The 26,341-nt window shown below is 40.9% G+C and overlaps 1 protein-coding gene across 12 annotated transcripts in view; it reads right to left on the bottom strand.

The window, feature by feature from the left end:
• Positions 1-17,283, bottom strand: part of mecom (MDS1 and EVI1 complex locus) — a 124,918-nt gene extending 107,635 nt beyond the window's left edge. For all 12 annotated transcript variants that reach the window (XM_026191471.2, XM_026191476.2, XM_026191472.2 and 9 more), the window contains exon 1: positions 16,981-17,283. In XM_026191471.2, coding sequence (XP_026047256.1) covers positions 16,981-17,017 — 37 coding nt within the window. In that variant the 5' untranslated portion in view covers positions 17,018-17,283. The remainder of the gene's footprint in view (positions 1-16,980) is intronic.
• Positions 17,284-26,341: the final 9,058 nt, after the last annotated feature.

The following is a 26,341-nucleotide window of genomic DNA, read 5'->3' as shown; positions in this document are numbered from 1 at the left end:
TTAGCGCAGAGCTTTGTCATTCTTATCTGCTCTGACCACTGACATCCATCCCTCCTCAGTTATTGTGCGCGCCTCTATGATGTATTTATACAAACGCTAATGCACAGGCAACTGAGGGAAAAGAAGTTCGGCAGTGTGAAAAGATATCCAAACAAAATCATTTGTTTTGGTTTAATGATACAATGTAACCCCGCGACCCCGTGGCCCCTAATGTGCTTTGATGACATCATGGATTATATAATCTACGCCAACCCTTTATGAAAGTGAGAGCTAATTCTGCTTGCCAATGAAAAGTGCTTTTTTTTTCTTTTTAAATCTCAGAATATATCAACAATATTTCAACAATCTATACAGTATTTATTTGGTGCTAATTTGGATCAGCTCTGCTGTTGACTGAACCTAATCTCAGATATAACAACCACAAAAGACTCCTCTTTTGCTGTCACTATCTAGTATTGGACCTTTTTTTAAGTACTAAAGGTCAAGTAAATAACGTAGTACTGCTGTTGTGAAATCTAACTCACTCTACATTTGCTATATATATTTAAACCAATTTCAATTTCAAGTGAATTCAGAGATACAACATGAGATGCTATTAGCAAATCACATATTTATCCAGTCATGTATACCATTTATAAGTAAGGCTTTTGCAAACATATATGCGTTGCAATGAAATTAAGTACATCTGAAGAACAAGTAAGAAACAGTCCAGAGTCAAAGTGAAGAAATAATACACACGGGAGCTTGGTGGAATCACCTCACACTCCAAACTGCTATACAAGGAGTATAAACATCCACACCTCATCTACAATAAACAGACACTGCCTAGAGTGAGAAAGCCATCCAAGTAGACATTTCCGTGTCCGTGTGTGTGTGTGAGAGAGTTTGTATCTCCTTATGGAGAACAAGGTTTTATAAAACCTCTTCAGTATCAGTCACTGGGCTACGTATTACTGGATTCTTCCTACAGTGTAGCGTTGTATCTAAACATGGCAGCACTCATAACTGTGAGAAAAAATAAACAAGACTTTGTAAAAAAGATGTATGGACTTAAACTTTACATATTTACTAGGTTACTACTGAATACGTGCAGTCTAATAATATTTCTGAAAATGTTTCCTCAGCAAATTCAGATTCAACAACAGCTTGAAAAATTCAGAGCCGGATGAGGTAATATTGTAACCATCCAGAAAGGTGTAAGATGTTGTTTGTTGAACATCAAAGTGAGATTTTGTATACTTCCTGTCACTCTGAATGAGCACATGCATTTCTGTTCGACAATTAAATCTTACCAGGAGAGGAAAATAAATAAATAAGTAGTAGCTTATGGATTCAACATCCACACATGTTTCAAATTGCACAATAACATTTAAGGGTGGTGTTTCAGGGCACTGGGTTAAGGATCTCATACTCTCAGATTCAGGTCAGACCATATGTAAATTTGAAATATGGCTGTCCTCTAATCAGCAGTGAGCGAGCATGGGTGTGCATGCAGGTTTTTCACAACCACTAGACAAAAATCCCCCATCAGCCACTCAGCATGTCCACAGCACCTCATCCCCTACTTTCCTCTCTTCTCTTACAACTTTACTCCCATTAATCTCACACACCTCATCACAGTCCAAGCACCTCAACCCCCCAAAAAATCTCATATCCTCCACACACCTTTACCTCCTTTCTGGGCTCAGCCACAGCTCTGAAATCCCTCAACTAATAAGTCCCTTGCATGCTCTGTACGACTGGACTTAACAGTGGCAACAGCCACTGCACCACATATGGTAACATTATTTATGACCACAGTTCCAATTGTTTGTGTGTATGCATGCGTGTTTCTTCACATGAATGTTATTTTTCAATATAAATTGCCCTGAGATACCTGATCTGTGGCTGTGCATCCTAATGGCTAATGTGAATTGATCTGATGGGGAGCGGCAGAAAAAACACGTGTTACAGGACACGCATGCAAGAAACATCCAAGAAATTCCAGATCAATCCAGAGACCTGAAATGAGAAGGTCTTATTCCAGAAATGTGTGGTTTAAAAAAAGGAACTGTGAAAGAGGGGAAAAAATGCTTTCAAGTAGATGATAGACGAATCAGAAGACAGACAGAAACAGATTGGCCAATTAAACAAACATACAGAGACAGATCATTACATTACACGGACAGACTGGCATGGCAGGGACTGAGACAATGGGCCCCTTCAGCATACTACTGAGTGTTTATGCCCCCCGTCAGTCTGCATCACCAGTGTCCCCCTGACTGCTTGCAGCTGACACATGCAGACACACACACACGTGCACAGGCACACACACATCTCTGACCTCCCAGGCTGAACTCGAGCGTGCACACATCCACACTCGCGCTTTGCTTTCTGTCACACGTCAACGTATCATGTCCCATGTAGGCTCAGAGCCCCACGTCAGAGTCTCTGCATGTGAGTGTGTTTGAAAGAGAGAAAGACAGAGGGTGTGCGTCCACATGTGTGTGTGTGAGTAAATGAGGATGAATGAATGAATGGGCTTCTGTTGGACTGCTCCTAATGACTTTATTTTGAGATGTTGTGTTTCATGTCAGGAAACACCAGTCATGTATGCTGCCAGACGTGTCTAAGTTTAGTGTACCATGGGACCTCTCATCCTCAAAGCTCGATTCAACCATCCAAACTCGTTGCCTTTCCTTCTTTTTTTTCTTTTTTTTAGTTTATAGGTATGAAGTGGCGATCATTGATACAAAACTCTAAAGGAGAGCTTTGTCATGTTCCACTACCCCCTAACCCTCTGTTACTTGTGTTTCATTTCCTCCTAAAATCGCATTAGTCTTCTTCATTATCTTGCTTTTCTATACCCATTGTCCCCCCCTGTTTTCCTGCCCTCATTTCCCTCCTCCTGCATTCTGATACCAGAGCATAAAACACACCAAAAGTTTTCACTGGAGCTGGGTAATGAGGCAGACCTTTGACCTTGCCTTGATGACTTCCATACCTGTGCATGTGCAGCAATACGTGCAGGTATGTGTGTGTGTGTGCGTTTGTGTGTACGTGTGTCTGCAGCTGGCGGCTGACAGCGACATGACTAATGAGGGCTTGGGACAGAAATAATAGGTGGGAATTATAACACAAAAAGGGTACAAGTGAAAAGGAAAAGGAAGAACAAATGACAGAGCAGTGCACAGGACAAGGGGAAGGTAAAGAGAAGAAAACAGAGGAGGAAAGAAAGTTTAAGATTTCAAGAAGAGTTGAAATAATTAGAAAAGTACGGTCTGTGGGCAATAAAGGGGCCACGGAGAAAGAGGTTAGCGGTGTTTTACACAGAATCAACACTGCTGACACTGCTTAGTCAGGGCTCTGTGAATTATATGTGGATTTAGTGAGAGGCTGTTCAAGTTATTGTATTGTAAATTACTGCAGTGGTACCTTAAGAAATATTGTTGAAGACGTACAGACCCTTAAGCAGTTGAACACCGAAACCATAGCTTTAAGACACAGAATTATAGCTAGCTAGATAAGTTTAACAATGTTTTAACAATGATGTGCAAAACTGTAGTAAAAGTGGCTCAACATTACTTGAACTTTTACTATCATGTGTAACACATGGGCTTTCTCAAAGAATCATGGTCTTTCTATAATTGTGTCAAATAAATCAAAGTACCCAAATGGTCCCTACACATCTTAATAAAAAGCACCTTTTAAAATCCTCCATCATTTAAAATGGAGGTCCAAATAATAAGTCTTCTGTTAAAAAGGAGGGATTTTTCAAATCAATGGGCTCAGATAGACAGATAGCCAAGGATATTTGATCCAGGAGAGGAAATCGGGATTTGTGAAGCAGTATAACCTGGACAGCGCATTTAGGTGTCTGGCAACCAGCTTGCAATTGTCGCACTCAAGGTCAAGGGTCACTGTGTGTAGACAGAGCAGAACTTCATAATTATACATGATAAATGTAATCACGCACAGGAAGCATTTCGCTCAATTATTTACTGGCTTAACCTTGTCAGATGTTCCAAGCTGCAGCCAAAAACGCACCGAAGCATCACATTAGTGGAGTATTAGCGCATTCGCTGCGTTCACAGCATTTACATGTAAAGTGAGCCACAGGTAATAGTACATAACAATTCTAGACTAACACGAATCAATTGTCTAGTTGTATGTTTGAAGGAATCATTTTGCATAGGAACATAAATGCAGATTTTAAGGGCCAGAGCTTGTTGTGATAATGATGCTATCTGGTCCAAAGATATCTCCTTAGTGAACCCTATGCTCCTGCTGGATCAGATCATTGCCCATAATGGCTGACTGCAGTCAGGGGGTCTTGACCCGCAGACACAAAACATGGCGCCAAGACAGGAGTGAGACATATGGACAAACAGACAGATAGACATTCAGACAGACATCCTGTCTCAAACCACAAATAGATACAACAATTAAATACAGTCTGGTCATTTTCATTTCACTGACCTCTGACCCTCACCTCCCACACATAAGGAGACAAATTACTTCTGCTGTTGGATTTGGCCAACATTTCCAGTGCAAGCGAACATGCAGTGTGAAGTCTGAGACAGCGGACATAAATCATACCTGTATTTGATCTGTGGGGGCCCTGGGCTAGCTGGCTGCGTGACAGCTAGCATACACCCTATGTCTCTGAATCCCCCAGGGGGTGGAATGGGTCACTTGTTTTGCAGGGCAATTGAATTTTCAGTGGTGTATAAATCTGGGGACAACTGTAGTGAGCAATTAGCTAATGAATGCTGAAAGTAGGGGAGGTGATTCGAACAAAGAGACGGTGGCTACAGTACTACTGTTTGAACACAGTGAAGCTAATACTAATAAGCAAGACATGCACACACACACACATCGTGTAAAATGTAACTACATGATGTATTGAGTGAAAGTGACTGATTGGTGAAGGCGGCTGTACACGGAAGCTATCATTCACATTTTTAAATTTATAGAAGTTATTAGTGAAAGTAGCAACTCTCCTGCAGGCTGTGAGATGAAAAGTTTGTCAGTGGTGAGTTTTGGCATTAGCTAGACTGGGTACAGGTACATGTTAAATGACATTCAATCTTCTTGCAAAGCGACACAAATTACTCTTACCAGAAAGACGGACCTAAATCAAAAACATCGTGCTTATGCCTGCTTCACTGGCTTTGTTCACCACTGCTTGCTGCATCACTGTGTAAACATACAGCAATGCTTATTCCACAAAAACATTACCAAAATTATATAGTATCATTCTCTGGTGACCCGAGAGAGATTACTATGTTTCATCGGGAAGTGTCCTTCAAAGTTTCCACCATTGTAATTGTATGCTCTAGAGCTTAAACTTTGTTTTTTGCTTTTCAGAGCCAGTTTTAAAACCCCCGAGGTGGCTAGTCTCCAGGCTAGGCGAAATCAGAATTGCATTAACACCCAAAGAGCATTTCATCAGAGCTAGCAGGGCTCTGTGGTCCAGAACACCTGTAATAGAGTTTCCCCTCTCGCAGGCGCAAAAACATTTTAACTCCTTTTGTATGGGAGGTTTACATGCTCCCGCCTGTGAGGAAATATGCTACAACTGATCAAATCAGGCCAAACAAATTGCATTTGTCAAGAGAAGGATCAAATCCGAGCACCCACAACAAACATTAGCGGCCCGATCTACACAGAATACCCTTGGCAGAGCGATAGTATTGGATTAACAAAGTAACATCGAATAAGAGAACAAAAAATATGTGTATAAATCCAAACTGACTTCTTTCCTTTGCTTTTCTTTGCTGAATTGCTCTTCTGCGCGGTTAGGAATTACCACAGTCGCATGCAAAGAGATGTATTGGATTAGTGTGAATTCATCTAAAGAGATGCTGCAAGCCAATTTCAACATAATATGCTAGGAGAAATAGATATAACTAATGTTTCAAACTACCACACCCTTGGATAACAGACAAGTTTTCCAAGTTTCCTAAAGGTTGGTCTAAAAGTGATCTTAGAATAACTCCACACTTCAGTGTCTGTCCATTATTTGCACTATAAAATGCATGAAAATGATCAGATTCAAACATTTGGTAATGGGAAAAAGATATATTTTTTCTTGCTTGTTATTTAAATAAACAGAGACAGGGATGTCTGGGATGTATTGGTGTGTGAAACACAGAGAAGAGAGAGCGAAAAAGACAGACTAAGGGGCCTGAATGTCTGACAGACAAGCAGACAGATGGACAGGAACTTGGCATTAGGGAATATGATTCTGCCAGAGAGTGATCCATAAAGACTCGAGGAGGTCGAAGGGCACCATCTCTATAATGACTCATCATCACTCAGTGGTGTCCATGCTGGGATGGCCAGTGTGCGTAAGTGTGTGTGTGTGTGTGTTTGGATCACTGAGAAAGCCAGCGATCTGCTGAGAGATAGTGCAGTATAAACAGCCAGTTCTGCTATTCTAGGTCTCTGGGGAGAAAAAGAGAGATCTCCCTGTTGTTTTATCAGAGCGCTAGCCAAATACTGTCACCCATAATGTCAATTAATTCCTTCTTTAACTTTTTTTCCTTTTTTTTTTTGGAAGGAAAACATGGGTGAGAATGTGAACATGACATTAACTGAGTTATGGAGTATGATAAATGTCATAAAGCGTATAGCATTCTTTCTGTAGTGGGATGGGGTGGGGGGTGGAGGTGGGCTGCAGACTGTGTTTGACATCTTGGGGTTGAGTAAACGCCACTGGACGGACCGTGCCATGGCAGCTGTTCTCATGGTAACGTGGCTGGTAGTGGAGCAGGGCCGAAGGAGTTGTGGTGATTTCATTAACAGATTTTTTTTTACTCGCAGCCAGCCATTACTTTTACTACACCGCACCCCGGACTGACCACTAAAAGGGTGGCGCCGACTGCCAACACCTTGTATATGGAATTCATAAAACAATGGCTCTCACTAAATTCCCTTGCTGCATTCTCAATCAAATTGCATGGCAGTGACTGTGTCTGTGCACATTTATGTGCATGCACGTGCAAGAAGCTTTTTTTGTGCGTGTTTGTGTGCAGCACTGGATGAATATATCCATTTCTTGGCACTTGACAGCCTGTTTGTCATCCACTCCACAACCAAGAACTGACCTTCAGAAGCATAACTACTACTATCCCGCAATATCTCTCCTCTCCCCTCCCTTCATCCTTACATTTCCATTGCCTCTCTCACCCGATATCTTCCTCACCCCTACCTCGCTCTGCTTCTCCTTCACTTTTTTGCTCTGGCCCCTACTACAGCCTTTGTCATTGATCGCTGATGCGATTCGCTGCCTCCGTGCTCAGTAATGACCTGCACTGGTAACCAGCCGGCTGCTCCTTTCGGCCTCTCGTAGATTGAACTGTCAGATGGCAGCGATTAATGGCCGGGCAGAGAGACACAGACTCACACCTGCATTGCCCCAAACTGTGCTGTCCTGCCAATCCTCTGTCCCACATCAGGTACGTGTCCACAGGTACATGTCTGCATTTGTAAATATGCCGTGTCCAGATTTCTGGTAGGGTTTGTCAAATTTTCAAACACAGTACTGCATGTGCTTATGAATACATATAAAACATGTCTTTCATACATGTACGAGCCCAAAGGCACGCATTAATCCTGCCCCACTGCAGTGGGTGTTGGGAAACATAAAGTGAAAGATTACGCAAGAGAAGCTAAAGAAACAAGAACCTAAGTACATAACTCTAAATGCTTTGAGAACCTTGAAAGGTAAAACAATTTGTCCATTTTTAAAATAACTCAACCTAACCACATCCCTCTTTCTTCTCCATGTAAACGTAATCATTATTTATCTGCTGCGCTATACTTGCCCTGCGTTCTTCTATATTACTAAATTAGTTATGATTGCACCCGTAATCATTCACTTACTCTACTGTTCACACTTGAGTAACTCCGAGCAAGAGAATCAGAATAAACGCCCGAAATGTTAACATATATTATTTCCCTGAACAGAGATGAGTAGGGTGTTTGGTCTGGTCTCTCTCACTTTGTCTGTTAAGCTGAACACTGCAGGCCCACGCGGCTGTCCCGTGTTGTACTTGGCTGGCCGTCTGCTAACTGTCAGCGCAGTATCTCCTTACACTGATGAATGGGAAGTTTCCAGACCATTCCCAAAGCTTTCATTCCCTTGTTCCAACTCTTATCCAGAGGAATGACCAAGGAAACAGGGGCTCCTCCTCCTGGCTACCAGCCTCCCTCAAGGGAAGTGCCAACATGGAGAGGGGCATGGAAAGAAAAATCTGCAGTAAATTCAGGAAGTTTTCAGACCCACTTCTTGCACACTTTTTGTATTGAAGATTACATTTTAAACATGCAAAACTAGATTTTTCCTCACCAATCACAAACCTAATGACACAGTGAAAACATCTTTCTTCCTTTTTATCAATCTATTATTGCATCGTGCACTGAAAAGTGGACCATTTTCCCAGCCTGAGGTCACTCTGAGGCCAGTTTTGTTTTTTTATTTATCATACAACCTAAACTTAATTCTGACCAGTCTACCCATATCTGCTGCTAGGGAATGTTGGGGTGGCTGTAGCTCAGGAAGTAGCGTGGGTCATCTACTGATCAGAAGGTTGGCGGTTCAGTTACTGGCTGCTTCCAGTTTGTATGCCAAATATCCTTGGACAAGATACTAACCCCATGTTGCTCTCTGATACATCCTTTGGAAAATTTATGTTTGTGAATATTAGATAAAGGAAAGTGCTTGTATGAATGGGTGAATACCATTCTTTACTACAGTGACTGCAGTAGCAAGGTGATGCACAGTCATTGTTTTAACTTCTACTGAGAGGATTTAACTTTATGTATATCACACCAGAGACTCATCTTCCCTATACTCTCTGTCATTTCAGAGTTACGTGGCAAATACATACGTTTTACTCCAGAGTGGATCCTGCTACTCAGGTCATTTCACCATGTAGGCCTCACAAAATGAGTGATGGTGAGAAAGATAACTAGTGAGTTACTGTTGAGTTCTTTTATGCTTCTCTGACCAAGTGCCCTCTTTCTTAGTTTCTTCATGTTTTAACATGAAATCCAACTCTAGACGAAGGTATAGTGATTTCACACTTGTTCGATTTCACAACTGCTTAGGTCGCTGTTTTTCAAGGTGCACTCAGAGCCCTTTAAAGTATTTCACAAACAATTTGATATCTCACAGTATTTTAATCAACAGGTCAAGAAAGAGTTTCTTGGATTTCATGAGTGACATGCACTAGAAATAAAACCTGAAAATATATGTGTGCCATACTACACTGTATTTATTTTTGGTGTAGGTTAATGGGCTTGATTAAAACGGAATCCTTGGCACATCAAAAATGTTCAAGAAAATGGAGGATACACAATTTGCGAGTCCTCTGTAAAATGCTCTCTACTTAGAGAACTAAGCTGGAACAAGGGGGAGGGAAATAGAGATGATGGTAGACAGTAGACAAAACATAGTAGAAGAAAGACAAATGGGAAACATAAGAAACACCAAAGAACGGGAAAAAAAAGAGAAAGTGAAAGAGGAAAAAAAGATAGACGGGAGATGGAAGGCCCATAATCCTCTGAACAGTGAACATGTGAATATCAGGCCAGTAGGGGTTTGGCGTGGTGTGTGAAACGGAGATAAAATCGATTAGCTTGCCCACTGACCCAGCGAGCAGAGGGGCCCCCCATCGCCCCAGTCTTGCCACAGCCCTGACAGAGACGTCCATGCCTCGAGGTCCCGAGGGGTTGCCTGTGGACACTGAGGTGAACAAAGTGGTGCCCTCCTGTCAAACTAAAGCCCTCAAGCACCAGCAAAACAACAGACCATGCTGTAATGCTTCACTGCTCTCTGATTCCACAAGAGACAAAAAAGATGTAGTACAGGCTGCTGAAAGAGCACGTTGTGCATAAGAGAATACAGCTTAGAATACAGTACTGCAGAACTTGCTTAAAGAAAAGTACTGCAAGTTAATTAGGAATTTCAGTAATGTGAAAACACCACACTTACTCATTTTGATTTAGGTATTAAATTTTTTATGACTTTAGTATCATACAACTGTGTTTCTTAAAAGTATTACGAGTAAATAATATATTAAGTTAACAGTTTATAAAATGCCGTAGCAGTTATAAATGGATTAGAGAGGCAGTGAATTGTGACTTTAATCACACTTAGACATTTATTTATTTTCAACTTGAAACACAACTTTTATTGACTTAGTAATTCCAGACATTATAAGCTATTGCTTGGAAAACTGTAAAAGCCATGGCCTAACAAACTCTTGACACCTGTTGACGCACCGTGAAAGCTCTCCCCATCACTTTATCGCCTTGTTTTCCGCACATGATTTCCCAGTCACATCACCATGTGAGGAACACCTCTTTGATTTCTGGCTCATTGTAGTGTATATGACCTCGGAGGTCACAGCGTGGAAAGAAGTGGATGTGTCACCACTAAGCTCTTCTCCGTGTTAGAAAAATATTTCTATGGTGCTTTTAGGATGCTAACGCTAATCAAAACAGGACATCCTGAGGAGGGCCGTGTTCTCTCTTCCCTGGCCCCACTCACCGGCCACTTTGTGTTTTTGTGTTTGTGGAGGAGCGACAATCCCAGGAAGCTGCGAGGAGGGTTCATCAAAGCTCCAAGCGGGGGTCCCGGGTTGCTGGATCGCTGGAATGTGGCGTGGAAAGGAATCTCTACTGTCCTATTGTTCCCTTGTTTCCTCAGTCTCATCACATGCCGGCACGTCCAGTTCACTTACAGGTAAGCAGCGCTAATCAGCACAGCATTCTTTTCCACAGTCACATTCTTTTCTCTGCTGTGACCCTGGCTGACCAGCAGCAGCGGTACACACACGTGAAGTGCACAATTTATACAGACGCACACATGCACACTGGAGAAATCATCAAGACGGACCTCTGAGGACAGGGACATGGACTTCCCTTTTCAGAGATAAGGCACTAGATGAGATGAACACGGATGGAGCATAGATCAGTAACGACAGAACCTGAGAAGTGTTTAATGTTTAAGAAAACAAGCATCTGTGAGAGACTTGGCCAAAAAATCTAGTTCACCTGAACACACAAGCAAACAAAAAAATAAATAAGTAAACAATACCTACAGTTTGAATTTATTTCTGGTGTATACAATTAAGGTGCTGTGTACCCCAAAAAATAAAAATAAATGTGTTGCATATTTAAATGTATGTCGCTACAAGTTAATAGCGAATTCAGAACTTTTCGTGACTTTTCGTCTTCGTGTCTTCCACTCTAACATCACTATTTCAACACTTAACACAGCCAAGGCAGCCGCTATCAGATCCAATGAGGTGGCTGCGTTGCAGTCCAAACTTCATCAGGAAGGGCCCGGCTTTGATCACATCTCCTCCCCTCATCTCTCCCGTCCTGAAAAGGTGAGAGGTCACTCCTTAATGAGCCTCAGGGTCCAGAGTGGGAAGGGGGTGGGGGGCTTATTGTAGCACAGATAAAAGGTGTACAGGAATCACATACACATAGCACACAAACACATGCATGCGCACATCTGACTACATCGGGTCCGTCCTGTCCTGTCCTGTCTCTGCACAAGACCCGATGCCCTGTTTTGTCCCCTGGTAATCAGAAACAACTCTTGAGCTCGTTCCTTCCATTGGGCCAGCCTGCTCCACCCAGGGAGATCCCCGAGCAGTGCTGGAACACACTGTTATCAACACATTCACAAAACGATTGTTGGGTAATTCCTGTTTATAGCTATGTGCTCCCTCCAGTGTGTAAGCACTATTCTCTCTATCACCCTTGCAGCACAGCCATTAAAATACAATGTCCATAAGCAATTCCACGAACACCTGTCAGTACAAAGTAGTGTATCACTGTCTCAAGACAAAGTTTGGAGATGTACGAAATGAGCATACGGGTCATTAAAATATGGGCTACTGGAATAAAATTGATAATTCTGTGTTCTATACTCGCAACATCCTGTTTGGGTTAAAGATGAAAAGTGAATAAAGTCAAACATGATTAATCAGACATCTTCAAAAAAGGTACATATGTAACATGATTGGGCAGCTGCCTTTAAACTAATAACAGTCCAGCGAAGTGCTACACATGTATACTGGCAGCTACCAAAGAGTCATATCAAATGTTTAGCCTTCCTGGCCATAAAAGCACTCAACAATGTAGTAAAGTGAGTTAGGGTAGTTAGCTGATGTGAGACATAAGGACATAGTGTCGGGTTCTGTTTCTACCACCTGCTCCAGGTAATTGATTGGCGCATATAAAATGATTGAGTTTCTTTAATTAGCTAACAAACATCTCTCCTCCAAGCATGCCGAGGCGTGCTAATTTCACACCGCCTCATTAATAGCCTGGGTGAAGTGCACCATCAGCAGTCTGTTGACGTTATATCTCTTCGGACATCATAACGACACACAAATCAGTTTGATGTCTGGGTAAACTTTTCAGCGCAGCAAAATGCCATTTATCTCAGACTAATTTGCGATGAGAGAAACTGCAGCACGTCTCACATTTGACAACTGCGCTCTGTGCACTCTGCGCGCTGCCTCTTGTTTTGCGCATACACGCACGCCAAAGAATCGCTCGTGCACGCAGCCCTGACCAAATAAGCGCATGCACATGTTCACCTCGCTCCCAAGCAAACACATACACACACAATCTATAAAAATATGCTTAGCTCGGGACTGCTCTGTTGATAATGACCTCAGTCTTGGCACCGTACGGGGCCAGACCAGACTGACGACAGACTGGAGGCTTTTGTGTGGACTCCCTATCTCTAACTCCATGACCTTTAGGGGGAAGAAGAAAGCAGAAATGCGTTTTTTTATTTAGAAGGGGTAAGGCTCACTCATTGTTCTGCACTGGTACAGTTTCCCTGTGGTAAACACACAGTGGTTCCCAGGCTTGACATGGTGCTGCACACCCCCTCCCTCCATCCATCCCTTGGTGTTCCCACACTGCCCTGTCTGGGTCGCTGCATCAGCACCCACACACACACACACACATGCACACACACACCACCATCAGCGTACAAACACGGCTTTATGAAATTCCTTTTATTCACGATGGTCTGAGATGTAAGAAAGCAGGGACTACAGTTGGAGAAGTGGGAGTGAAACCCCCTGGGGCAGGGCCACTGTGTCAGGGCCTGAGAGGGGACTCATGATGAGGCCTGGAAGCTCCCTACTTGCTTGGGACAGAGGCCATCCTTCAAGTGGGTGACAACAGTGTATAAACAAACCACTAACCTCGTCAGCTCTCTGTTTACAGCTGCGAGACTAAGTCCTGGACGACTCATTAACATCAGAGACCTTCCAAAGAAGCCATTTTCTGAAGAGGGGTGAGGGTGGGCGGGTGAGGGCTTTGCCCGTCGTAAGGGTAGGGGGGGGAGACATGTAAGACAGATGGGGACGTTGATAGATGAGAAGGTCCTGGTCAGAGTCAAACTGCCTCCCACAGCCCATATTCTACCAACAAATACACAGACAGACATGCAAATACCGCAAAACTCCACCAATACACCCCAAACAAGCTGCTTGTGTACATACGAGTGTGTGTTTCGACTTATGGGACTGGGATACATTTCACACTTGGTTTGACAGCAGTTTTCTGACGATATTGTAGTTGTTCAAGGATTTTTTCTTTCTTTTTTGTAAGGGTTGCACATAAATTAGAATGTAGCCTTAAATGTATTAACAGAAACATTTTAGACTCATTCAAACAAGCATTTCTCATATGTGCCACACAAACATTCATCTAAAGCCATTACATAAACTCAGAAACACCAGCAGTGTGTCAGACATTTCTGAATCATACATGCAGGCCTTCAGATACATCCTGCAACAAAAGTGTTTTAAAAGATGCTACATTGCCAACAATGTGAGCCAATCCTTGTTTTCCCTTGTTACAGATGCAATGAGTTATCTTTCCAGTGCTCATTTAAAATCTGCTTATATATGTATATATATATATATATATATATATATATATATATATATATATATATATATATATATATATATATATATATATATATATATATATATATATACATATATTTGTCTTTGTTTGAAGTGATAGTAGGCCCTGATTTCCATATGAGGATTTGGCTCTACTGTTATTTATTACATCAGAAATAAAAGTTCAAAGCAACAGTTAACTAAGGAGGACAACAGAAGGGGGTAACTTCTGCCTAGGGCCCCAATGATTCTTGACCCAGGCCATTACTGAAGGCGATATGGGACATTTGTATACAGAGCTTTGGCACCAAGCGGAGCGCAGGCAAAGAGCGCCGCTCCGGGACAACAAGGGCCGTTTAATGGGGTCTCTATTTCACTTTCCTCGCGCCAGCCCGCTCCCTCTCACCTTTTAAATGGGCCAATCTATTAACCGTTTTAATGAGCTCCGCCAGACAAACGCGAGATGCATGGCTCACTGCACAATGTGGGGAGGACGACGCACTTCTCCCAAGACCGAGAAGAGAGGCGCTGACGGACAGCGAGGCCCAGCGAGACCCCTCCCTCCCACATTCACACACACACACACACACACACACACACACACACACACACACACACACACACACACACACACACACACACACACACACACACAAAGGGCGATAACCCATCTAAAATGCGTTATGGCTCCACATTTCTGGAGACTGAGTGATGACTGACGGAATATTGTGGTAAAAGTGAAAATGATTAGGCATACCAAATAGTGCCTGCCTTGGGAGACACGTTGTATTTGATTGCTCTGCTGGCACTTGTTAAACTTCCAAATATTTTTATTAACTTAATTGTCTAGTTTGCTTGAATTCAGATGCGTGCTATGGTTACTCTAGGCTGGTCTTGGTAGATTAATCGCTACTGTAATGCACTCCGAACGCATTATAACGAAACGGTATTTATCGAGACTCAAAAATGCTAAGTGAACCTTTAATTAGGCCTACACCGAGCTAGTTTGGATCACCAAAGCCCCGTCCATCTTTCTGTGGCTAACATTTCACCGCGGGGTGCGGCCTGCACGCCTTGGCTTAGCGTGGTTGGGGAGTTTTTTTGTGGCGCACCGCATTACATCTGGACGTGCGGACTAATCAGTCAGCCTCCATCAATCACTCTCACGTTTACCACCTCTCCATCACCTCCTGTATTACAGGCACTTAAATAAAAAAAAAGAAATGCACGACTGTTTTGCAAGGAGGGAGGCACACACTGAACGCATTTACCAGCAGAGCCCTTATGAGGGGTCTGGGAATTTAAATATTCACTGTTGACACTGTGCAGACCTGGCTGTTGGCCAGAGCGGGCCCGCTGCTCCGGGGGCCAAAACATTTCCCCATTCTTACTTAACAGTTAGAAATTACCTCGAAAATAATAATCACACGAAGAATTTGACCTTCTAACTTCATTGTAGCTTTAATTGTGTGCAAAGAAAGTTGGTGCAGTTGTTCCGCGCAGCTGCTCGTTTTCTGCATTTCTAAACAAAATCATAAATAATAACAACAAAAAACTCACAGGTCTGTTTTTGTACTGTGCACGATGACGTTCTGTGTGTTTACATAACCTGTGCACCATCTTCACAGGAGTCACAGGATTTTCTGAAGCTCCAGAAGGTCAGTGAAGCAGTTTATATATTTAGAATACGTCAATTAAGCTTCATCAGACTGTCAGCATTATGCTGCATTTCTGTGCGGACAAATAATTACATTAGAACTCGGTTTCACCTGACCACGTGCAGTCTTAAAAAAAAAAAACTTCTGTGGAGCCTGCTCGTTAATGACCAGCTGCCCGGGGCGTTTCACAAATTACAATTACACCGTTTTATTCCGTGCAAGTAGCTGAACTCCAACGACATAGGCGCAGATCTTTAAACGCAGTAAACCTCCTCAATATGAACATTTCTGTAAACACCTGAAATCTTGCAGGCCTCGGTCATTGCACTGTAGCCTTCTTGGATGTGACTTGCCAGAGTTTGCATTACAATTCAAGGTGAAGGCACAAACGCATCTTACATTTAGACATAAAACAAAACAAAAAAACAGCGTCACAACTAAAAAGAGAGCGAACGCAGCACAGAACCGCATTTGATTTAAATAGATACATTTTGAAAATTATTGTAGCGTGATCATCTCATTCCATGAAGTTAATTAGGTTCAAGCAAGCAAATAAACGAAGACGGTAGCATTTAATTTAATCAAACATCAGTGGATATTTCAAGTTATCATTTTATCCTGAATGGATTTTGCATTAGTAAGAAGCCTGCATCCTGTAGTGATGAATCTAAACTTTAAAGTCCGTAAAGTGTAACACTGTAGCGTTGAAAGTAATATAAAATATACACGTCTCAATGTCTTTTATTCACAGATGACACAGAATTTAGCAAATGCTACAAATTATATATTAATAAGACCTCCGGAATGAACTGCGAGACTCAAACACACTAACAAGACTTAAAAAAAAAGTAAGAAAGAAAGAAAGAAAGAAAGAAAGGAAACTCCCCGAATCATTTTAGCGTCTCTAAATCGCCGTTTTCTCCTCGTTTCGCTCCACTTTCGCTTTACTTGTTTTTCCAAGTTTCTCCCGGGAAAGTGAAGTGACCCGCAGCCCACAGCAGCAGCGTGCAGCGAGTGCAACACAACTGCCGATGCACTGGACATGGGATTTTTTAACTCGCAATACACCACGTTACACTACAGCGCCCACTACATGCAACGAGCAATTCCAATACTGGAGCGGACGCCTTGCACAAAGTTCCTCCATCGCACCCTCAACTGTAAAGTTTACGCTCTACTTCTGCTCGACTTTAATTATTTTCTTCGCGACAACATCACGGTTTGCTCTTTTTTCTTCTTTTTAAGCGGGTGAAAGTGAGGGTTTCCTCGTGGAAACGAAATCGTAACAGAAACTATTAATAGAAGCAGTGATAACAGCGACAGTCTATAGGTATATAAGATGGCATGTTTCAAGAGAAAAAAGAAAGGGATGTTGCACCTACTCGTGGCCAGTTTCCGTGCCCTGCCTTTGGACCTCATGGTGCCAGTCTCTCGGCGTGGGTTTGTTTGGATTTTTTCGTCAATCTTTTTTTCCTCCTTTTTGTTTTTTCTCTGTCCTTTTTCTCTGGGTTTCTCAATCCAAACGCGCTATCTCTCCAGCATTGTCAGTCTGGACACCTTCGCACATGCGCACAGCCAGAAATCTGCCGGCAGCAAGTGCCAGAAAAAGTTTGGGACGATTTATCACTTTGATATTAACCTGATCTGGTCAAGATGAGTGAATCGCGGACATCTCATTTCGTGTCAGTTTTTCAAACGACCACAGAGTGAGAAAGCGGGGCACACTGCAAAAAATGTCAAGAGTTGATGTTTCACATTTAGCCGTGTGTTATTTCTTTCTTCTTTTTTTAAAACCCCAAAACTTTACAAAACTTTTAAATTGAAGTCTATTCATTAGATGGAAGACTTACGCTCCTATGTATTTTGATTAAAAAAAAACAACCCCAAAACAAAACAAAACCCCTCCTTACAAAGACCTAAATTGGTGGATTAAAAAATAAAGCGGCGATTCACTACAAAATTAGACTGAAAACTTTCCCAACAAGTTCACTTTAGTTACTCTGCCTCATGCAATAGATTTTATGTACTTTTTAAAGACATTAAAAAAAGGTTTTTCAGATTGAGCCCTGCACGCTTCTTTTTTTCTTTAAAAAAAAGATGGATAGCTATTTTTTGCAGTGCAGTCAGCACCCCGGATCTATGGAGTGCCGAGGGCATTAATTATAACGATCCTTACTCTCAATACTCTCAATCCTTACAGCGCACCTTTTCTCTTTAAATGACCTCACATTAATCAATGCTCACTTGAATTGCCGATGCTGAGTGTGGTCATTAAAGATTTTATATATTTTAATTGTGTTTTTGAACATTATCCCGAGCACTGGAAAATGAATTAAAAAGTTCCCCCTCCCTCACCCGCTTGGGCACCCGACTGACAGCTTTAATATGAGAGTGACCACGTTTTCTTTTCCTCCTTCTTCTTCCTCCTTTTTTATAATTCTTTGTGTCACTCCGCTGACAATTACTAATACGTTAAGAGCTTAGTATTAATGCTCTTTTGAGTAGTTTCTGTTGAATTTCATCTCGTGGTAATTGCTGAATGTTCCAAAAGGATGTTTTTACTTGATTTAACTGCGAAGGAGAGGGTTTCTGTCAAGAAAGAAAAGCCTTTTCTCCACACCCCCCACCTCTGCAGGTGGAACAGACGTCCCCTTTTTCTCCTGTGGATTTTAAGGGCCACATTTTTTTATGATTGCCGTCCAGGCAAAAAGCAACTTAATATACTCACTTCATCTCATATATTGCATTACAGAGTAACATTTTGAAACAGAGTCATCAGCAGAAACCAACCACACACAGGAAAGCAGATCCTCGGTATAATTCATTTTATTTGGTAACAACAAATAAAATGAGTAAAATCGGACCCACACATCAAGAGCTGATATCTTATCTTGTTTATCCCTGTGCAGTGGGAGCCTATTATAATTAAAGTAATTGGCAATTAATTAGACCCACAGGAGATATGGCTCCTCTTGCAGATGAGCACATTAATGGCTGTTTTAATTTGAGCTATCGATTCCAAAGTGCGCAGAAACTGGCTGAACTTGTGACATCATATCTTCTGGCGAAAAAGAAAAGAGTGAATGGATGAATGAATGAATGAAATAACAGACTGGTCAAATTTAGACAATGTAGTGTGTTCATACGTCCACGCCGATTATACTGCGGATGAAAACCTCTGTACACACTTTCAGCTTCTGCAGATCACATTTATCTTCTGAAGGATTTGATTTCGGACCCTTTTGATGGGGCAAAAAAAAAAAACAAAAACACACCGAATCTCACTGTAAAAATACACACCGGTTATACTCAACTGGCAACGCCAACAGACACACTGTGCACGCCTCTATTAACATATTCTATATTTTTATTTGATTTTATTTATGTAGCTCCGTGTTCACTTAAAGGGCAGAGTTGAGAGGTTAATGCTGATACTTTATTGTGGTTGTACCTCACCCTGCCTTTACTATATAATGACATAAATGGTGCTATTAAGTGGGTTGCGCCTATACACCGTGAAGGTGGCGCGTCGGGCGTGCACAAAACACACCGCACACCGACTGAGAGAGAGAGAGAGAGAGAGAGAGAGCTTCAGGCAGGGCGCTCAATTATCCTAAATGGAAACAGTTTTCATTCACCGCAATAACTCACTCTTCTCTTCTTCAGTCTTCTTCTCCCCTTTCGGAGCATTTTCCCCACTACATATTTTATCACGACACGCTGATCCCGATAGTAGTGCAAAGAGAGCCCCGTGGGCTGTAATTATTAGACATTAATTGGGCTCCAGACACCAATTCCAAGCACTAAGGCAGCCTCACATCTGCACTTAACGTTAAGTCCGCATGTAAAAAAGTTAAATTTCAAATTGTGTAAAACGAAGAAAACTTGCCTGAAACAGAAAGCGTTTGGGAGGTTTACTGTAATGCAACGGCGGGTTCAGCTGTGGAGGGGTTAAAAAATAACACGATCTGAACAAGGGGCTGTGGAGACTAAAAGCGAAAAGGGAGCCTCCGGCGCAAGGAAATTACCAGGGCCCGCATGACCTTTAAGCAACGTAGCCTAATCAATCAAGTGATCAACAGTGATATTTATCACCACGTTGTCCCACCAAACCAGTCTGCGCGATCAAAATAAAGGATGTAAAATGTGGATATTTACGTTATTTGATGATGTTAACTTCGACATTAAAATCAAGGCACATAAGTGTCATTTTATTTCACTTTTAATTTATTATTATTATTATTATTATTATTATTAATAATAATAATAATAATAATAATAACAATAATAATAATAATAACTACATTTCTCGTTTCATTGAATAATAATATAAATACAAAATATGTTTAGAATGATTAAAAACAGACAGATAATCGTTAATGGAAAACTTTTTTTTTTTCAACAATAGGCCACATTTTGGTAGATTTGGTGTCCTACTGTAGACCTGTATAACTGTACTGACTTTATTATTATTATTATTATTATTATTATTATTATTATTATTATTATTATTATTATTAATATTATTATACGTATATATATATATTATTATTTTTTTCTTAAAGGCAATTACTATTTTGTCCGGTGCGTGCTGCCCCTGTGTGGCTGCACCTGTGTGGAGAATTATCGGTTTAATCAGTAAACAGCAGCACAAAGAACCGCTAAGGCAGTATAATAATACTGCGCTGGAGACATTAATCCATCTTCACTGGGAAAACACTTGGCAATACCCTCAGTTAAAATAAAAACAATGTGTAGGCTGAAAAAAAGACAACTCCTTAAATACAGTGTAAACGTTGCTGTCCCTCGCAGGGTTTAAAAACAGACATTATAGACAACATTTCTATTTGTAAATATGAACGCACAGCACAGTCATTTATCCTAGCTTGCCTACAAGATGCAAGTGATGTCCTTTTATTTATTGCAGTGTTTTTTTTAATGGTTTTACCATTTAATCACATTTTTTTCCTGGAAGAAATTCTTTGCTCTGTTTTCTTATACTTATTTTTGTATTATCAGATAACACAACGTCAGATGTATTTTTTTTTAAGGTAGAGGTAGTTAGTTGTTTTTTGGTTTGTTTTTTTTTTAAATCAGTTGGTTTGTTTAGTAGAAATATGCACATAGCACATCATAATTAAAATGAGATAAAAGAATATCGTTCTTTGGAAACATGTTTTTCAGCGACGGAACAAGGCTGACACTGATTATAATTTTAAAAGACTTAGTCACACTCCAAATTTTAAACTTGGATGATTTTTTTTAGAGTAGTACAATTAATAAAAAAACCCAAATAGGAAAATGTGATATTCCTTTTATGCTCACGTTTATTATTTTTATTATTAATTCAGGCTGTGTCGATGTGTACGGAAGGCCGAACTCGTTGAAAGTCTTTCTTTATACTATACCCCCCTCTAGTGGATGTCATCCAGGAATGTTTGAGATTCTAAAAAATAAAGTATGAGTGACTGTCAGTGTGTAACCATCCAGCAGTCAAACGTCAGCCCTGTCAGTACTTTCCAGGTAGATGCACATAGACTATGGACCTCTTCCCTGAAATATAGAGGACTGCATGATAACAAGTCTCACAAACTGTGAAATTTATCATTGGACCACAAGAAGAAAAACTTAAAAGCAGAAGGTAAAAGTGAGAGATTAATGGGCTGGCCTGGCTGGTACTGAAGTAAAGTGCATTTTAACTGCGTCTGCCCTCAGAGTCCAGCAGGGCATACAGATTACGATGCGCTCCGGAGACAATTTGTGAAAGTACTATTGATAGGGCTGGTGTTGTCGGTGGACATATTAATCTCTGAGGACTGGTTGATGAGCAGGTCTGATTCCCTCCTCCCACGCCACACATGATACAAGATACACACTCATCCCATCAATTTGCAACTGACTGTCCTCTTGCACCAGTCACATCAAAAGAGAGATCCGAGATGTAATCAATAGGACAATCGATCAGACTAATTTATTCCCGTTTCCAGTAACAACAGACAGTGGGATCCTTGTCAGGTTCCCGGTTGCAGAGCAATTAAAGAAACACACAAATGGATGCTTAGGCCACAGAAAAAGTCAATAACCTCCAATAATGCGGGCAGCTGACTGCTTACAGCTCAGTTCATCTGAACTTGAACCAGACAACATAAAAATAAACTTGAAATCTTTACAGCTATACCACATGTATGTATTGAGAGGTTTATTCCAGTGACCATCAGGAATCTTTCTCTGATCTTTTGCCACAAATATTGGCCTCTCCATAGCCAGGATGAAGAATCTGCAAGGCACTTAAAAGTGAAAAATGGGACAGAGAAATTATAATATGAGTCATAACAAGCTATAGTGTTATTTAGACATACACATTTTATTTTTAGGATGGTAAAAAAAAGATCCTCTGTTTTTCTCTTGTCGTTGTTCTTGTTCTCTCGTGAGATTAGTATTTGCTGTAAACTTGAGCTCTTTTGTTTTAATTAAGCTATATCAAATCAAGATGGAACATAACACTGTTATGTTACGTCTGACAAAAACAATTCATGGCTACACTACTAATGGTAATCCATCCATTCTCTTCTTCTTATCCAATTCAGTCTGTTCCAGCTGCCATAGGGCGAGAGGCGAGGTACACCCTGGACAGGTGAAGGGTTAACACAGAGAGACAGACAAGCATTTGTACTCACACTCACACCTACGGGCAATTTACAATCACCAGTTAACCTAACCCCACTAACTGCATGTCTTTGACGGTGAGAGGAAGTCAGAGAAAATACACGCAGACACGGGAAGAACATCCAGACTCCACACAGAAAGGATTTGAACCCAGGTCCTTGCCTCAAAGTGCCTTCTTGCTGTGAGGCAACAGGGTTAACCAACAAACCGCCATTCTGCCCACAAATACAAATGATGTTTGGTATAATTAGTGCAATTCTTCCCATAATACCTGCTATAGAGGTCTAAGTGATAATCTTCAAGTACTTGCTGTGAAAACTGAAACAAAGCAGCTCAGTTTTTCCCCAAGTTAAATATAAGTTGTTTCTTTTTAATGTACCATTTGTGTTTTATAATTATTTAAAGCAATAATACATTTTATGTTCCAGACTCACCAAAATTCTGGCAGGTTGTGCTTTTGCAAGTTTGACATTTGCAAGTCAAACATTTGAACCTATCTCTTCTCATTGTTTTACCTGACCTTGATTCATTCATGGCTCAAAAAAAAACAATCAGTGATAGAAGTGATGCCAGCTGTCTCAAGTAAAACATTTTGCCATTTTTACATGCACATTCACATGCATGGTTCCATAAAATTATAGTGTCACACATATTATCCTATCCTAAAAAGGGTCCAAATGATATGGTTATAAATCTGTGTGGTAATGCTGCTGGTCTAAGGCCATTGAGTGTTTTTAGGAATCTGACATTGGACATTGAATGGTTTCCTCATCAGGAAAAGAGGCTTTCTGTGCTGGCTGTGAGTCTTACAGTCTGGTAATAGCATAGGCACCAACTTCCTGGAGGTGTGACAGTCAACCACCCTGCAAAGCTGGTGAACGATGGCTTCCAGGAACTCACCTTTACCACTTGATACACAACTTGGCAGGAGTGAAACTGAGATTTGTTGTGGAATGAACACTGCCTATTTGCCTTGTGGTAGCTTTGTTTTTGTTCCAGCTCCCAATACAGGTCCTGAGTTGTTGCTTAAAATGATGTCACCTGATTCTCCATTGCACATTTGCAGCAGATCCACCTTCTTAATTTCTACCAATTGTCTGCTCACAAATTTGTTAAGCATTACAAAAAATGAGAACGGTCAATGGGACCATAGATGTCTTTGAGGCTAAGACCTCAAACAGCTCTGTGCCAGTTCCTGACATGGCACAGATACATATGCCTGCTCTTAAGAATTGCAGAACCAGCCCAGGTTTGTCTGTCTGAGCTTTGGTATCTCCTGTTGAGTTATGGTGCAGAACATAGTTTCTGTTTAAAATGAACTGTCTGGCCATAGTCAAGAATCCAGTTTGTCAGGAACTGCAGGTTGTTCTGAATGGTAGTAATTGTCACTCATAGTTGTTTGGAGGGTTATGTTGTTAAAGGTCTCTACCCAGTAACTACAGCGTTGGTCTATCCCTGCTGAGCATGAAACCATAGAGTGTGTAAAAGTGAGACTGGATACCAATCTCAGCTGGGTCTCTGGTGGGACTCACATGAGCTCACCAGCCCTCACTGTATTTAAGGGCCTCTGTATTTTAGAGCAGTTGGGGCTCAGGAGATTGAGCAGGTTGTCTACCAGTTGGAAGTTCAGTGGTTTGAGCACCAGGTGCTCCAGACTGCAAGCTGAAGTGTTCATAGGCAAGATATATTTGTACATATATTTATTCTTATTTTTCTCATATTTCTTATATTTTGTTTTGTTTTTTATATTTCTTGTATTTTGAACATCACTGTTGCTTTTGGGAAGCTTGCACACAAGAATTTCACTCACATGTGCTGCCAGTGTACCAGTAATGTGATGTGACAATACAAGTGATTTGATTTAATTATTCCCAGTAGCCACTTCATCCCATCCTCTCCTGTTTCAATATTGTCAGGTGTCAGTCACCCAGCGATCCCTCTCTGCCTGTCTTGGTCGTTTGTTTACCTCTGGAAAAGGAAATAACTCTCCCTGGAATACACCCCCTGTTTTCCCAGATGACCCTGCCTCTCTGTCCTCTTTATCCACCATTTCCTCCCTGTCTATATTCCCCACTGCTCAAACAAAACAAACGTATTCATCCATAGACTTCCACTGGTAAATACAACCTATGAACTTGTTCCTGTCTTATGTCACCTTTTGGGCCCAACAGTGTTTTCATTGTATTAGAAAAGAGTGTTTATACTAACTGTGTCATTCTATTGCTACTTCACAACATAGGCTGTTCGCGACTCAAAGGAGGGCAGTTGCGTACTGCTTGATCAGATTTTATACTCATTCTCTGCTCTTGAAAGTGGCGAAAGGCTTTGTGTTCTTGATGATATCTCAGAGTAAACTTGTCACAGTGATGCAGACACATGTCAGTCTATTATAGCTTTTGCTCACAATAACATGGTTTTTGGCAGGGGTGATAAGCTGTGAGGAGGCTCTATGCCACATGGGTCTTACACAGTCTGCCCCTTAAGGATCTTCCAGGCTGCCCATCCAATATAACAGGTTTTATAGGATGGGAAGTTAATCAGTTAACTTTCCAGCAACTGGAGAGAAAATCCAGCTAGGCAATTATGTTTCTGTTGCAGTATACTGTACAACAGCAATAGTAGCTCACTGGCATAGAAAATAACCATGAAGTCGGATGTACCCTTTAGATTTTATATCTTGATTTGTTATTCCTTATGTTTTCTGTCAGTGTTTTTTTTTAAATAATAAAACAATGAAGAAAGATGTGTGACTTTTCAGAGAAGAACTTTGTTTTTGTTTTTTTCCATTTTCCACTCTAAAAATTAAGAGGCAGACACAAACTGCTGCATTTGCAGAGTTGTAAAACAAAAACTGAAACACTGCAGCACATAATATGAGAAGACAACAAACAGAGCCTCATTAATTACTGCCTTGGTTCGAACAGAGGCAGAGAGAAAGAATACATTCATTAAGGATTGTGTCTTCCTGTGCTTCCAGTGGGGAAGGTCTGTGCTTGTGGATTTAAGATGAAAGACCCATATAGGAGAGATTTCTCATAGGCTTGTAGGATAAAGTAAATGCCCACAGAGCAAGATATAGAGCAAGCACATAGTTCCACATGTTTGATGTGCCAGATTTGAATGCTTTCGTCCTGGCATAACCCCAAAGTGGCTTGTCCTAGTTTCAAACTAAGGACCTTTCGCAGTTTAGGTTGATGTGCAGTCCACTGTGCTCTGGAGACATAGTGAAGCAAAAACAAAAACAACAAACAGGGATTCTGATCCAGTAATATGATGGGTATAATCAATGAAAAGTCAATGAAAATAAATCAAAGATTAATATTCCCATTTAAAAAAATTTGGCATTGTGGCATACAATGTACCCAGTGTGTGGCACACATTACCTGACAGGGAGGACTCCAGAATTGAAGGTTTTATTATGCTTACACAGATAGGTTAATCAGAAAGTAGCTAAAAGACTGACCATTTCCATGGCAACATTCCCATCATAGAATCATAAGAATAATTACTTCAAAAAGGAGCTTTCTGTCACATCATTTAACTTCTACAAGTGCATTTTTTTTTAACTTTTTCTTTTAATTGAGGCGTAAACATGGCTGAAAGACTGCTTTCATTTGCAATAAAAATATATTTTGTTTGTTTTGTGCAGTGCCAGGTTCATCTCTACAATATAGCATTGTAAAGGAATGGAATAGAATGAATGGAATAATAAGAGAAAACTATATTGGTGAATTACTATGAATTATTCCTTTTGTTTAATTATTTATTTATTTATTTATTTTTTGGGGGGGGGGGGGGGGGGGATTAGAAATCATTTTCCATTCAATTAGTTGGAGTTTAGTATGGAGTACTATACTACTATCAACACTAAAGTTGTATGACATTTAAATCATATTTCTAGTTTATTTCCTTAGGATGAAAATATTAACTAGTACAATATAGTATAAATCATATAGATGTTCTGTTATGCTAGTGGCTGTGTAGCTTTTGTTTTGCACTAATATATTGACCACCAGTATAACAACTACACAGACAAAGAGCAGATCTAACCTATCCTAAATCAACTGATTTCAGAGC

Source organism: Astatotilapia calliptera, chromosome 14 (genome assembly GCF_964374335.1).
Source record: "Astatotilapia calliptera chromosome 14, fAstCal68.1, whole genome shotgun sequence".
Classification (NCBI taxonomy): Eukaryota; Metazoa; Chordata; class Actinopteri; order Cichliformes; family Cichlidae; genus Astatotilapia; species Astatotilapia calliptera.
Note: the sequence above shows the minus strand (reverse complement) of the source record. Positions and strands in the feature narration are given on the sequence as shown.